At 37.6% G+C, this 15,067-nt stretch overlaps 1 protein-coding gene across 4 annotated transcripts in view; it reads left to right on the forward strand.

Annotated features, from left to right (window-relative positions):
- UBE2V2 (ubiquitin conjugating enzyme E2 V2) overlaps positions 1 to 14,281 on the forward strand; it is a 44,991-nt gene extending 30,710 nt beyond the window's left edge. For all 4 annotated transcript variants that reach the window (XM_024105444.3, XM_005279937.5, XM_024105445.3 and 1 more), the window contains exons 3-4: positions 1,007 to 1,132; positions 12,121 to 14,281. In XM_024105444.3, coding sequence (XP_023961212.1) covers positions 1,007 to 1,132; positions 12,121 to 12,267 — 273 coding nt within the window. In that variant the 3' untranslated portion in view covers positions 12,268 to 14,281. The remainder of the gene's footprint in view (positions 1 to 1,006; positions 1,133 to 12,120) is intronic.
- The last annotated feature ends 786 nt before the right edge of the window (positions 14,282 to 15,067 follow it).

Consider the following 15,067-nt stretch of genomic DNA (forward strand, 5'->3'; position numbering starts at 1 on the left):
TCGGGGTGGTTCTTCTTACACGAGCATGCAGTGACATGTGGTAACAGAGGGTGCTTGAGCTGCCCCGACAGGTACTGCTGAGGGGAAAAGTTCTCAGACAACTGCAAGGTGCAAACATGTGGAATGGACATATGCAGGACATCTTGAAGAACAACAGTAGTAGGAATGTAGGTAACCAGTTTTTACAGAAAGTAGCTGCTTCTATGGTTGCTCCTGTGTAGAGGAGAAAGGGAGAGTTGGTTGCCAGAGTGAGGTACAACTGAATGCCATAGCATATAAATCCTTTCATAATCTAGCCCTGAATACTTGATCATGTCCTCTTTGGCAGTTGAATTGGTTTTCTTTGTTCTATGTTCAGGCAGAGCTTTCTTGCTCATAAGCCATAAATTGTGGAATTTGTTCCTGGAGTTGTTCTACCATAGTTGCTTCTTAACTGCTTCTACAGGATTTGTTGCAAGTTCCATTTATTTTGGTCTTTGTTCTTGACTGTTTCTAGGCTTTTCTCCTTTTGTTTTATTTTCATCTATCTCTTCCCCTGTCCTGATCTTTGCTGCATTAGAGGATTTACCTTTTGGTAGGAGTGGTTTGCCCGATGGTTTAGGTTTGCCCTTGTGCTAGAGTTCAGGGGTGGGGAGGAAGCGTATGTGTGGCTTAGCTTTTCTCTATATAGTTTTTTTTTTTTTTTTTAAATGTCTTTGTTTTTCGTATGTGGTGCTTGTGATACCTAATAATAGGTGCCTTTTTACGCAATGATTATTTTAACATAGTTAAATCTTTGCTCAAAAGATATATAACACATTGATCAGGTAATCAAGATAACTGAAGCATTGATGTGTCAAAAAGTAAGCAAAGGCATCAACTGTAAAATAATAAAAACAGTTAAAATCATCCCATTACATATTCCTTCTCCCTAACCCAGTTTAGTTCTGTTTGTGTATCTCTAAAGTACTTTTTAAATAACAACTTTCAGTAAGATGCATTAATCTTTTTGTTTTTTTCTTTTTAGACAAACTATGAAAACAGAATATACAGTCTGAAAGTAGAGTGTGGACCTAAATATCCAGAAGCACCTCCAACAGTTAGATTTGTAACTAAAATCAATATGAATGGAATAAATAATTCCAATGGAATGGTAAGTTCAAATGGTAAAACTAACCTCCTTGTTAATCTGTACTCTGCAATTATTTATAGTAAAAATTCCATTAAGCATTATGGGTGGGTGGGAAAGAGCCTTCATAGTTAAATTGTACATTATAAACGATCATTTGTTTATACAAATAGTTTAATTTGTGATTATTTTGCTTGCAAACAGTATGCAGGTATAAATTGAAGCTGTTCTTTTTAAGTTGAGTAAAACAGCTTTGTGTTTAAGCAGCTCCTTTACAGTGTTCCTCTTCAATGACGCTTGAGTTTACCGAAGAATATGGAATGCTGTACTGCTCAAGACTTTTGATATCTACCTTACTTAACCACTAAGGATCATTTAAATCTCTGAACGGTTTTGGCTAGTGCTTTTAGCTAATGCAAGTCATTAATTATAAATGACTTTTGTTACTCTTGACATTTTAAATTTGGGGAGTACTGAGAATGAAATTGCAGTCTTTAAATATTGGGGGGAGGGATAGCTCAGTGGTTTGAGCATTGGCCTGCTAAACCCAGGGTTGTGAGTTCAATCCTTGAGGGGGCCACTTGGGAATCTGGGGCAAAATCAGTACTTGGTCCTGCTAGTGAAGGCAGGGGGCTGGACTCGATGACCTTTCAAGGTCCCTTCCAGTTCTAGGAGATGGGAGATCTCCATTATTATTATTATTATTATTATTATTATTATTATATAATATGTTCTTATTTGCTAGCTAAGAGACTCCAGATGACGTTCCAAACTTAACATGCAGTTTTGTTTTGAAAATTGGGGGCCTCTCAATAAATTCCATATCAAATGTGCATGGGTTACAAGTGAAGTGGTTTGTGAAAGACTAACGCAATCCCTTTGACAAATTGATAATCCAGTAGAAACCTTGAAACTGACTATACAAAGTGCTATCAGAGTAAAATAAAAAAAATACCATTTTTTTCTTGTTTATATCATAGGTATTATTTGTAGGAGAAAATATTTCATATAGAAGGGTGTTTTTTTTTCTCTTTGTTGACAGTGTCCTTTTATTGTCCTTGGTCACAGAGTCGTGACCATCTATGTTTATACAAACTAATACCACACTTCTGCAACTGGATTAGCACTGATAGTTCCCAATACCATTGCATTGCCCACTGATGTCAATGACTTGCCTGTGCAGGGCTAGTGCCTAAATAGGAGTTGGGTTTAGTAAACTCAACTGTTTTTGTTGAACAAAATTACAAACAACAACAAAATTAAGAGGTCTTCCTGGTGAACTGCAAAATTGCTGCAATGCCTATGTGGGACTGTAAATAGTAGACTATAGAACCCACTAGCAAGCTTGAAGGTTGCCCTGCCTGATCGTCACTTTTTCAGGTATAGTAACTCATCTCTAATAGGCTTCAGAGTGGTAGCTGTGTTAGTCTGTATCAGCAAAAAGAACAAGGAGTACTTGTGGCACCTTCGAGACTAACAAATGTATTTGGGCATAAGCTTTCGTAGGCTAAAACCCACTTCATCAGATGCATGCAGTGGAAAATACAGTAGGAAGATATATACATACACACAGAGAACATGAAAAAATGGGGATTGCCATACCAACTCTAACGAGACTACTCAATTAAGGTGGGCTATTATCAGCAGGAGAAAAAAAACTTTTGTAGTGATGATCAGGGTGGCCCATTTCAAACAGTTGACAAGAAGGTGAGAATAACAGTAGGGGGAAAATTAGCATGGAGAAATTAGTTTTTAGTTTGTGTAATGACCCATCCACTCCCAGTCTTTATTTAAGCCTAATTTAATGGTGTCCAGTTTGCAAATTAATTCCAGTTCTGCAGTTTCTCGTTGGAGTCTGTTTTTGAAGTTTTTTTTGTTGTTGAAGAATTGCAACTTTTAGGTCTGTAATTGAGTGTCCAGGGAAGTTGAAGTGTTCTCTGACTGGTTTTCGAATGTTATAATTCTTGATGAATTTAAAGTCCTGTGAGCAGTGCTGCCCGGCTAAGACAGACTAGTCCCTACCTGTTCTGACACTGGAAGCGGCCAGCAGCAGGTCTGGCTCCTAGGTGGTGCCTGTGGGCCAGAGCCTCTGCCTAGGAGCCAGACCTGCTCCTGGCCGCTTCCGGGGCACAGCGCGATCCACAGTGCCAGGACAGACAGGAAGCCTGCCTTAGCACCCCCGCTGCACCGCTGACCGAGAGCAGCCCACGCCCTAATCCCCTGCCCCAGCCTTGAGCCCTCCCCAAACATGAACCCCCCTCCTGCACGCCCAAACCCCTCATCCCTGGCCCCACCCCGCAGCCCTCACCCCTGCACCTCAACCCTCTGCCCCAGCCTTGAGTCCCTCCCACACCCCAAAACCCTCATCCCCAGCTCCATTGGGTCGCGGGCATCAACAATCTTCAACTGCGTCGCCAGAAAAAAAGGTTGAAAACCATAGAAACCTTCCTCATAGCCCCACTTAGTCATCTCTTTTCCTAGCTGAACAGCCCCAATTTTTTTAATCTTCTCATATGGAAGTTGTTTCATGCCCCTAATCATTTTTGTTGCCCTTGCCTGTACCTTTTTCCATTTTAATATATCTGTTTTGAGATGGGGTGACCAGAACTACACGTAGTATTCAAAGTGTGGGCGTACCATAGATTTATATGATTATGATATTAATTGTCCTATTACCTTTCCCTTTTCTAATGGTTCCTAACATTGTTAGCTTTTTTTTTGACGGCTGCTGCATCTTGAGCAGATGTTTTCAGAGAACTATCCACAATGACTCCAAGATCTTTCTTGAGTGGTAACAGCGAATTCAGACCCCCTCATTTTGTATGTGTAGTTGAGATTGTTTGTTTTCCAATGTGCATTACTTTGCATTTATCAACATTGAATTTCATGTGCCATTTTGTTGCCCAGTCACCCAGTTTTGTGAAATCCCTTTAACTCTTTGCAATCTCCTTTGGACTTAATTATCTTGAATAATTTTATATAATCGGCAAACTTTGCCACCTCTCTGTTTCCGCCTTTTCCTGATCACTTTTGAACATGTAGAACAGCACTGGTCCCAGTATATACCCTTGGGAGATCACGCTATTTATCACTCTCCACTGTGAAAACTGACCTTTTATTCCTGCTACGGCTGTCAACCGATTAAAAAGAGTAATCACGCTATTAAAAAGAGTAATGGAATACCATTTATTTATATTTTTGGATGTTTTCTACATTTTCAAATGTATTGATTTCAATTACAACACAGAATACTAGTGTACAGTGCTCACTTTGCAAATATTTGTAATCAAAAATAAATATACTGTAAAAACCAAAAGAAATAGCATTTTTCAAGTCACCTAATACAAGTACTGTAGTGCAAACTCTTTATCATGAAAGTTGAACTTACAAACATAGAATTATATACAAAAAAAACCTGCGGTCAAAAATAAAGCAATGTAAAACTTTAGAGCCTACAAGTCCACTCAGTCCTGTTTCTTGTTCAGCCAATCACTCAGACTAACAAGTTTGTTTACATTTGCAGGAGATAAAGCTGCCCGCTTGTTCACAATATCACCTCAAAGTGAGAACAGGTGGTTGCATGGCACTACTGTAGCCGGCGTTGCAAGATACGTACATGTCAGATGCACTAAAGATTCATATGTCCCTTCCTGCTTCAACCACCATTCCAGAGGACATGCATCCATGCTGATGACGGGTTCTGCTCGATAAGAATCCAAAGCAGGGCAGACCAACACATGTTCATTTTCATTATCTGAGTCACATGCTACCAGAACAAAGTTAATTTTCTTTTTTGGTGGCTCGGGTTCTGTAGTTTACGCATTGGAGTGTTGCTCTTTTAAGACTTCTAAAAGCATGTTTTACACCTTATCCCTCTCACATTTTGAAAGGCACTTCAGATTCTTAAACCTTAGGTCGAGTGCTGTAGCTATCTTTAGAAATCTCCCATTGGTACCTTCTTTGTGTTTTGTGAAATCTGAAGTGAAAGTGTTCTTAAAATGAACAATATGTGCTGAGTCATTCTCTGAGACTACTATAACATGAAATATATGGCAGAATGCGGGTAAAATAGAGCCAGAGACATACAGTTCTCCCCCAAGGAGTTCAGTCACAAATTTAATTAACACATTCTTTTTTTAACGTGCATTGTCAGCATGGAAGCATGTCAACTGGAATGGTGGCCGAAGCATGAAGGAGCATATGAATGTTTAGCATATTGGGCACGTAAATACCTTACAATGCTGGCTACAAAAGCCCCATGCGAATGCCTGTTCTTATTTTCTGGTCACATTTTAAATAAGAAGTGGGCAGCATTATCATCCGTAAATGTAAATAAACTTGTTTGTCTTAGTGATTGGCTGAAGAGAAGTAGGACTTGTAGGCTCTAAAGTTTTGCATTGTTTTGTTTTTGAGTGCAGCTATGTAACAAAAAAAAAATCTACATTTGTAAGTTGCACTTTCATGATAAAGAGATTGCACTACAGTACTTGTATGAGGTGAATTGAAAAATACTGTTTCTTTTACCATTTTTACAATGCAAATATTTATAATCCAAAATAATATAAAGTGAGCAGTGTACACTTTGTATTCTGTGATGTAATTGAAATCCATGTATTTGAAAATGTAGTAAAACATCCAAAATCGCAATTAATTTGGTAATGACCATTAATTTTTTTGAGTTAATTGTGTGAAGTAACTGCGATTAATCGACAGCCATAATTCCTACCCTTTGTTTGCTATCTTCTTAACCAATTACTGATCCATGAGAGGACCTTCCCTTTTATCCCCTGACTCCTTACTTTGCTTAGAGCCTTTGATGAAGGAGTTTGTCAAAGGCTGTCTGAAAGTCCAAGTACACTATATCCACTGGATCATCCTTAGGTTTAGCAGCCTGTAATTGCCAGGATAGCCTCTGGAGCCTTTTTTAAAAATCGGCATTACATTAGCTATCTTCCAGTCATCTGATACAGAGGCTAATTTTAAGTGATAGGTTACATACCGCAGTTAGTAGTTCTGCAATTTCATATTTGAGTTCCTTCAAAACTCTTGAGTGAATCCTGGAAACTTATAGCAGAACCTCAGAGTTACGTACACCAGAGCTACGAAGTGACTAGTAAACCCCACACCTCATTTGGAACCAGAAGTAATCAATCAGTCAGCAGCAGAGACCTCTTTTCTCTCTCTCTCTCCTTGCTCCCCCTCCATCTCCCCCCCCCCCCCAATCAAATACAGTACAGTATTGTTTTTTTAGTAGTTTACTTTTAAAGGGAAAGCAGCATTTTTCTTCTGCATAATAAAGTTTCAAAGCTATATTAAGTTGTTCAGTTGTAAACTTTTGAAAGAACAACCATAATGTTTTGTTCAGAGTTATGAACATTTCAGAGTCACAAATAATCTCAATTTCTGAGGTGTTCATAACTCTGAGGTTCTGTTGTATTTACTGTTTAATTTATTGATTTGTTCTCAACCTCTTCTATTGATACCTTAATCTGGAACAGTTCCTCAGATTTGCCACCTGAAAAGAATGACTCAGATGTGGGAATATCCCTCGTCTTCAGTGAAGACTGAAGCAAAGAATTAATTTAACTTCTTCACAATGGCCTTGTCTTCCTTGAGCGCTCCTTTAGTACCCTTATCATCCAGTGGCCCCATGGATTGTTTGGCAGGCTTCCTGCTTTTGATGTATGTAAATTTTTGTTTTTTTGTTTTTTTGCTGTTAGTTTGTCTTTTGCTAGTTGCTCTTCAAATACTTTTCTGGCCTGCCTAATTTTATACTTCACTTGCCAGAGTTTGTTCCTTTCTATTTTTCTCAGAAGGATTTGACTTCCAGTTTTTAAAGGATGCTTTTTGTCTCTACGTGTCTTTTACTCTTGTTCAGCCATGGTGGCATTTTTTTTGGTCCTCTTACTATTTTTTTTTTTTTTTTTTTATTTGGGGCGTACATTTAATTTGTGCCTCTATTATGGTGTTTTTAAAATTCTTGACAATTCCTTTTAATTTCCATTTAACCCGCTTCCTCACTTTTTTGGTAGTTCCCCTTTTTGAAAATAAATGCTACTATGGTGGGCTTCTTTCGTATCCTTTCTCTCCTCCCCCCCCCCCCAAAGATGTAATTAAATGTAACATTTATGGTCGTTATTACTGAGCTGTTGAGCTACATTCAGCTCTTGGACTAGATCGTGTGCAATTTAAGACTAAATCAAAAATTGCCTCTACCCTTGTGGGTTCCAGGACTAGCTGCTCCAAGAAATAGCCATTAATGATGTCTAGAACTTTTTACCTCTGCATCCTGTCCATAGGTGACATGTACCTAGTTAATATGGGGATAGTTAAAATCCTCCATTATTACTGAGTTTTCTATTTTTGTGGCACTTCGATCTCCCGGAGCATTTCACAATGACCATCACCATCCTGGTCAAGTGGTCAGTAGTATATTCCTGTTGCTATACTCTTATTATTCAAGCATGGAATTTCTATCCATAGAGATTCTATGGTACAGTTTGATTCATTTAAGATTTTTACTGTAATTAACTCTGCTTTCTTTCACATAGTGCCACTCCCACACGGGTATGATATACTCTGTGATACCTATATACAGTACACCCACACTATAATGAACCCAGTCCCTGGATCCCATTTCAAATCGGAGGTTTTACTGATGGAAAACTAAGGAACTAAAAGATTTAAATGACTTGCCCAAGATCCCACAGAAAGTCTGACAGAGACAGGAAGTAAGCCCAGATCTCAAGATCACATCTTTCCTCTCTGCTTTGTGACCTAAGGTTCCATTCCATTTAAATCTCTCATAACTTCTCAGGAAAATTCCTTGTTGCCACTTTGTGAGATGTTTCCTCTCGTGACAATCTCCTGCCCACCCTCCTGACTGCCTGTTTCATAGATCAGCTCTTGTCTTCTGCCCCATCCTGTTGTTCAAGGCTGTCAAATTCATTGGAGAGGAGTTGGGGCATCAGTCTACTCTGTTTTATCATCAGGCAACCTTTGCTGTCTAGGCCCCCTGTTGTTGTCATATGCCAGATTGTGTTGTCAGTGTGAGGCTTCCTAGCAAGGAAGGTCCTCTTCCAGAAATGTAATACAGGCTTTTTAAAATCAGTGCATGGATCCAAATGTTGCAGTAGCAATATAGCAGGTTGTGGGATTTCTGAATCGAGAGAAACAGAGGGAGCTCTCTTTGGGGGAGGGGATCCTCAAATTCCTAAAACTAATACATTTTTAAAAGACCAAGATTGATCACTTATCCACATTGACCCTCACTTTAAAAATGCAAAAGCAGAGTTAGCAAAAATTCATTCCAGTTGCACTTCAATTCACAATATAGGCTCCTTTTCAGAAAGGTGGCCACCTATAGGGAATAAGCGTATGAGCACTTATTCTCATAGTGATCTATTTGCATATGCAACTGCTGGATTTGTACACAATTTAGGAATCTAGTTTTGAAAACCTGGCCCAAATATATGAGTAGAACTAGGCAAAACTACTTATCCTCTGTAGAGGGTGTCATGGCTGTAAAATAAATTATAATTTTTAATGCTGTGGGGTCTCTCCTTTTTAGAGTCTATTGTGTATCCTAGATTGATAAAACACAGGTTGTGTTCTGACATACTATTTATTTTCCCATGGTTTTTGAGGATGTCTGATTTTTTTTTTTTTTTTTGAGTATTCTTTAACAGTCTGTTGGTATCTCACAGGATTTGCAATCACTTCTGTTTATTTAAATACCATTTACAGCTGGAAGTGTTTGTTTCTCCTTTTTAAAGACTTGGGATTTTATCAACTATAATTCTGTAAACTGTGTTGTCCAGTCATCATTTTGAATCTGTTTATAGAGGACTAAGCAATTTGCTACTTTTTTAAAGTTATGCTATTGGAAGCATCATAAACACTGAACATTTTGCAGCATTCTTCTATAATTTGTTCTATGTTTAAAAAACATAGAAGAATTCCTTGGTTATTCTTGGATCATGTGTAATGTTGCTGCTATTGTCATTATTTAAAGATTTATATTGGATATGCTGATAGAATAAAAATAGTTTTTGTTCTCAGTTTTCAGTTTCATTAGCCTTCAGACTTCCCTGGAAATGCTGCTTCCTTATACTTGAATACATTTTTAATATAAAGTGGGTACTCCCTGGGTATCTGGTTTTGAGCATTCCCAACAACACTGTTGGAGCCAATGAGAGAGCCTTCTCTTTTCAGATTACTTTACTTTATAAAGGAGTGTATCATAAGTAGATTGATTGTGTAATCTCTTACATGTAATATAGTTTTATTCCCTGCATTGCAGGCCCTAAGCCAAAATCTTTATTGCCTGCAAGATTTGTTATGCAACAAAAGATGAAGACTTGCAGAAAATAAAATGGCTTGAGTTAAAATAAATATTTATTAAGTCATTTTAGTATAGTGTGATAGTGCTGAAAATATGCTCAGCGCTGTGCAGGAAAAGACAGTCTCTGCCTTGAAGATATTTGTCTGTTAGCTGAAAATCCCTAGTGAAGACCAGAAAGCCAATATTTGCACTGGTAAAAATCGTTTTGCTTGAAGTTGTAATAAACTCCACCAGTGGAAATAGTAGCTTTGACTGACTATATTAGAGGTGTGCTAGTGCAGCTATATTAGTGGCTGGCCACTGATAGCTGTAAATGAGGCTAGTCGCCAGTCTACACATGGCCTAAAAAGAAGATTAAACAGATGAAGTGTGGGGAAGAGGGATATACCATGCAATCAAAATGCTTATGATGAAAATGAGTATTCATCTTGTTAGTGCCACAGTTTTCCTGTTTGTTTCTATCTAAAACAATCTGCAACTGCCTCTCCAGCCATTTTTTTAATTCCTCATCTAACTCTCACCCACGGTCTCACAATTACATGAAAAATTATTTTTCAAACCTACTGAAATCCCACCTAAACTGTCTCCTTATCCATGCTTGCCTATCTGACCTCCCTTAAATCAGCAAACCTAGGTTCTTGTCCCCCTCCTGCTTCTTTATTGGAATCTTCCTCTTTCCACAGTCAGCCCCAGCCTTTGACAATCATCTGTTGCAACTCATTTTTAATTCCGGTTTATAAAAATTCCCTATCTGGTAAAACCACAACTTATTACGCTTCCTTAAAATCTACCCTTCTCTCCCTCCTGATCTCCTTCCCAACCAAACCCTGTGCCCATAAAACATGGTGAGCCTGAGTTTTATTTCTGTTCTTAGTACGCTTCCCTCGAACAGCCAGGTCTTTCCACTGTGCGAGGTTTCCTTCCACTCCAGAATTCTTGCCTGGGGTGGGTAGTGTCTTGGACCCTATGCTGCATTGTGTGGGATATGGGGGGTAGGTTCAAACAGTACCATGTCCAGAGTTCAAATTTTGAAATGAAGCTGTGATGTTACTGGGCTCTGGGGCCTCAGTGGCACATTGCTTCTCTACTGCCTAACAGCAATCAGGGAAGGCCTTTCCTCAATATGGCCCAGGAGTCTGGAGGGAGGGGGAGGGTGTGTAAGAGGGGGACTCTTGTGCCTTGGAGAGGGAGGTCCAGACTAGATGCTGTCCTCACCAGAACTGCTACTCTGCAGTTCAGGAAGTCTCTCCTGAGATGGGGGGGAAGGGAGGGGAATTTTGGAGGGGTATATTTCTTCACTGTTGTATTTTCTCTGATAGTGGATTGATTTAGTACTCATATCTGCAAACAAATGTTAACATGGGTGAAAGCTGTGTTTGCAGTCTCATAGGCTCCCACTTTACTCCTCAGAATTGCAGCTCTAGTTATCTCTAACACATTAGATCAAATACTTTTTTTAAATGAGCTAGTAATTATAATGGTGGTCTGACCAATGCTACTTTCAAACCTTGCTGTAAAAGATTTTTTTTTTTTTTTTTTAAGGTGTTTCTTAATTGGTGCAAAAATCACTGCATAAACAACTGACTGTTGCTTTCCTTTTGATACTGTTTGGCCTTCAGTATTTAGTTTCCTAATATTGAAAGTAATCATTGGTAATCTTAATCTCCCAGTTGCTCCTGCAAATATAAGCAGCATTATCCTCTGTGTTCTGAAACCAGGTAGCTTGAAGTTAAGCAATCTAGGTCTCCTCCGGAGGTAAAGTTGTTATGGCTAGAACTTGATATTTTTCTCATATTTTTATATTAAAAAGTAAAAACAACCTACAAAAATGTTTTATGCTGTATATACCATAAAGGAGTAGAAAAGGGTGCACACATTTTCCTTTGTAGTTCACCTTTAAACTATCAAGTGATATGCAATAAAGTCTCTGTGCTTTAAGAGGTCCATAAGAATATTTATCATAAGAAACAAAGTAGAATTGAGAAATGTCCTGATTTTATATGGAACTTTATAAGTCAAATTACTTCACTATTTCCAGTCATATTTACTGGGAGAAGTAAAAGGCATCGGAGGGGCCATATAACAATAAGTATTCAAAACAAATCACAGACAAAAGCTAGGTAAATTTTCCCGTATAAAGATTTAAGCATAGAATATTGTGTAGCAAATTGCTTAATAAAGACTTGAAAGCCAACTTTGAGAAAACCGCATATTGCATGTTGGTGCTGTAATCAAGTAATAAGTTCATATGATTGTTCTGTTTAAATGTTTTATTGCAACATTTAGTAAAGAACTTTTGTTATGATGGATAAAAACTTCCCTAGTTTAAGATATGGCCCCAATTTTCCAATGAGCTCTACATAGATTGACTTTCTCTTTGCCCACCCTCTCCCCCACCATTGAAGTTGATGTTGTTGAGCATGCTATGCAGGGGTCCAGCTCTGTGGGTCTCACTGCAGGATCTGAATTTGTGTGTAAGTATGCGCTAAGCATTCATTATAAAAATTTTATGTATTTATAACACAGTTGGGAAGTGCTGAAGAGATTGCAACATATGCTACCATTTCTTAAGTTATTAAGTAAATTAAAACTAATTCTGCAGGAATTTTGTATTTTATGGTACGAAAACATATTGTCCTTATTTAACTCGTGCTGTCTTTCTTTGCAGGTGGATACACGGAGCATACCAGTGTTAGCAAAATGGCAAAATTCTTATAGCATTAAAGTTGTACTTCAAGAGCTAAGACGTCTAATGATGTCCAAAGAAAATATGAAGCTTCCACAACCTCCAGAAGGACAAACTTACAGCAATTAATTTTAGCTGATTCTCAAACTTCTGTCTTAAAACAACAACCTTCTACTCATATTAATGTCTTGATTAAATCTCACAATGCAAACCACCCACACATTAAAAGAATTTCAGCTGGTATACATGACCTGGACATTTGTAAGAATATATATAATATATGTACGCCCAGTATGTTTTTAGGCACTATGGGAGGAAAAAAAGGCAGCACAATTTTTTTTTTCTCTTATCAAGACACTGTCATTTAAGCATAAGCCTGAAGTAGCTTAAAATTGAAATTCAGGTTTTACAAGATGAAAGCATGACAGAAAGTGTCAGATTGCTGTGGATTAATGTATGTTTCAGAAAATTAATCTCTCAAGAAGAAAAATTATAAATGGCATGCTTTACCCATCTGGCTTAGTAAAAGAGCTGCAGTTAAAATTGTTTTAAAGTAGCAGATAAAGTGAATACTGTTGCTCATCTTGTTTAATTTTGCTAAGGTGTGGGTGCCGACTACTATTAGTGTCACAAAGTATGTTCAGGATTGTTTTGATACCTGTATTTATAAAAGGGGGGAATGGATTCTGTTAAGCGGCTCCTGTGTGTTACATGTAATGGACATGGCAAATATTTGTTTACAGTCTTTGTTCTAATAAACAATGCATTTAAGTTTTAGTGAAACAAACAAAGGAAATAGGTGTATGGATATGTGATTGAGATTAAAGTTAGTCTTAAAATGTAAATAAAATGTGGAAAGTATCCTCTGAGGCTGTGCCATTTCTATAATAATGTAATATATGTATAGTACCTTGCAGAGGTAGCAAAAAGTTAAACACAATGTAGCAGTGGCTCTACATGTACCTTTTATTCTTACCACTATTTCTATATGCTTATTTTATTTGATAACTGAAGGTATTGGGATTATTGCAGAGGAGCAAATTCCATAATCTGCAGTTACACTTGTTTGGACAAACTTGCAGTTCAAAACCCTTTTTAAAAAAAATATTTTAAGTATTCATTTTAGAAATGACATTAACTAGGCCACTTGGCCTAAGCAACTCCAGAGCAATTTCCAAACTGGACTGCTGAAATTCTGTCCTGCTTCTGTCTTTTCATCCTTGAAACCATCTTCTGCAGCTGCTACCTTGTTTTTCCATGTCACGTTTTTTCCCCCTGCACTTACTTTAACAGCTTTTTTTTTTTTAAATCTTCAAGCTAGTTTCCTTTTTGTTCTGTCTCACTTTCTCCTTACCCCAGCGACACATAAGTGAGAGACGTCAGGCCTTATCATTTTTATTAAAACCTCTTATACTACTGTTAAGAACTGTGTGGACATGCCGTATTTATCCATCTGCATTCCTATGCTTCAAGTGCCAGTGGCACAATCTCATTGGTTAGAATGATTTCTGCCCCTTCAACAGTGAATTCTCCCCCTTCTAATTTTACTTATTCCTTTCTCACTATAGTTGTAGTTGGTGACATCCATGGGTTAGTTCTGCTATAGGTTTCTCAATGTTGTTCATGTTACCTTACTGGAAATGAGACACTCTAGTCTCTTGTGTGGAAAATGCAAAGATTTGTCCAGTTTACTAAAAAAAATTGTAACCTTGGGACTAGGTCAGTGACTTGTTATTCAAAACTTCATCAGTAATTCTCTTGGAAAAATGAATTTAATCAAAAGTCATCAACAGCCAGGGAACTTTCAACTTTGGTATCCTTATTGCCTATCCCTAATATGAAGAAAAAATTGTAAGAAAAGCAATAAACTAAGCTTTATTTTTTTTAATAGAAAATTTTAGGTGGTGGTTGTCAGTAGAGGAAGGCTGTATTTGAGAGTCCTTAAACACATCTGACACATTTGCAGAGTTCACTCAGTGAAATGATAGCTGTCAGCTACCTCATGTCCATGTTATGTAACACATCACAGTATATGACGGAAAATTTGACTGAAGTGATTTTACCACTATGTATTCCTATTCCCTAATTTTAAATTAATTTAGATGTTTTGGATTCCACTAAATAAACTTTCATTATGCTAGCACTGCTAGTCTATATGTAATCTATTAAAATAGAAATGGAACTATTCAGCTCTGAGAAATAAATGTTCACTTTCAGGAATCTCTTTAGATTAAACAACTGGAAGAGATTGAGATACATTGCCAGACTGTCATATGGTTGGTGACAAGATTAACAGACGACTAGTGTGAGTGTGGAGCCATTGAGAAACTATCTCACTCTTCACTGAGTCGCTGAATATAGAAAAGTGTTGGCTTTCTGTTTGCACCACATGTTGTCCAAGTTAACTGTGCAATGTCTATTCCTCCTAGTCTGTTATTTGATTATGGATCTCTGTGGAAATCTGCATGCCAGTTCCAGTTTTTGAGAGCAAGATCCATTTTGCATGTTGCAAACAAGCTGCACTTGATTTTCAAATAGCCACACTGGTTGTACAAAGGGGTAGCTACAAAACCACTCATAATAATGAAATCTAAGCAGGGCAATTTTGAAGCAATTGTCCTATTGAAAAAAGGCCAGAGTTGTAGAAGTGTACAGTTTATCATTAAATAAACTCTTAAAATGTCCATAGATTATTGTACATAGGTCAATAGGTGAGACCCTTAAGGATGATTTCCTACTATTAAAGGATTCAAAACATAACTGCTTGTCCTCCAGTTGGGTCACATTATGATTTGATAAGTCCAGTTTTTTGTCTGGTAATTTATTTTCTGTGCTTTTTTGGGGTTAACTCTTTAAACCAGGTTTTAAAAAATGAATTGTATTATGATATAATAGGATTTTTAAGCATGGGTTTCCAATGGTTAGTGGT

The sequence above is a fragment of the Chrysemys picta genome, chromosome 2 (assembly GCF_011386835.1).
Source record: "Chrysemys picta bellii isolate R12L10 chromosome 2, ASM1138683v2, whole genome shotgun sequence".
Taxonomy (NCBI): Eukaryota; Metazoa; Chordata; order Testudines; family Emydidae; genus Chrysemys; species Chrysemys picta.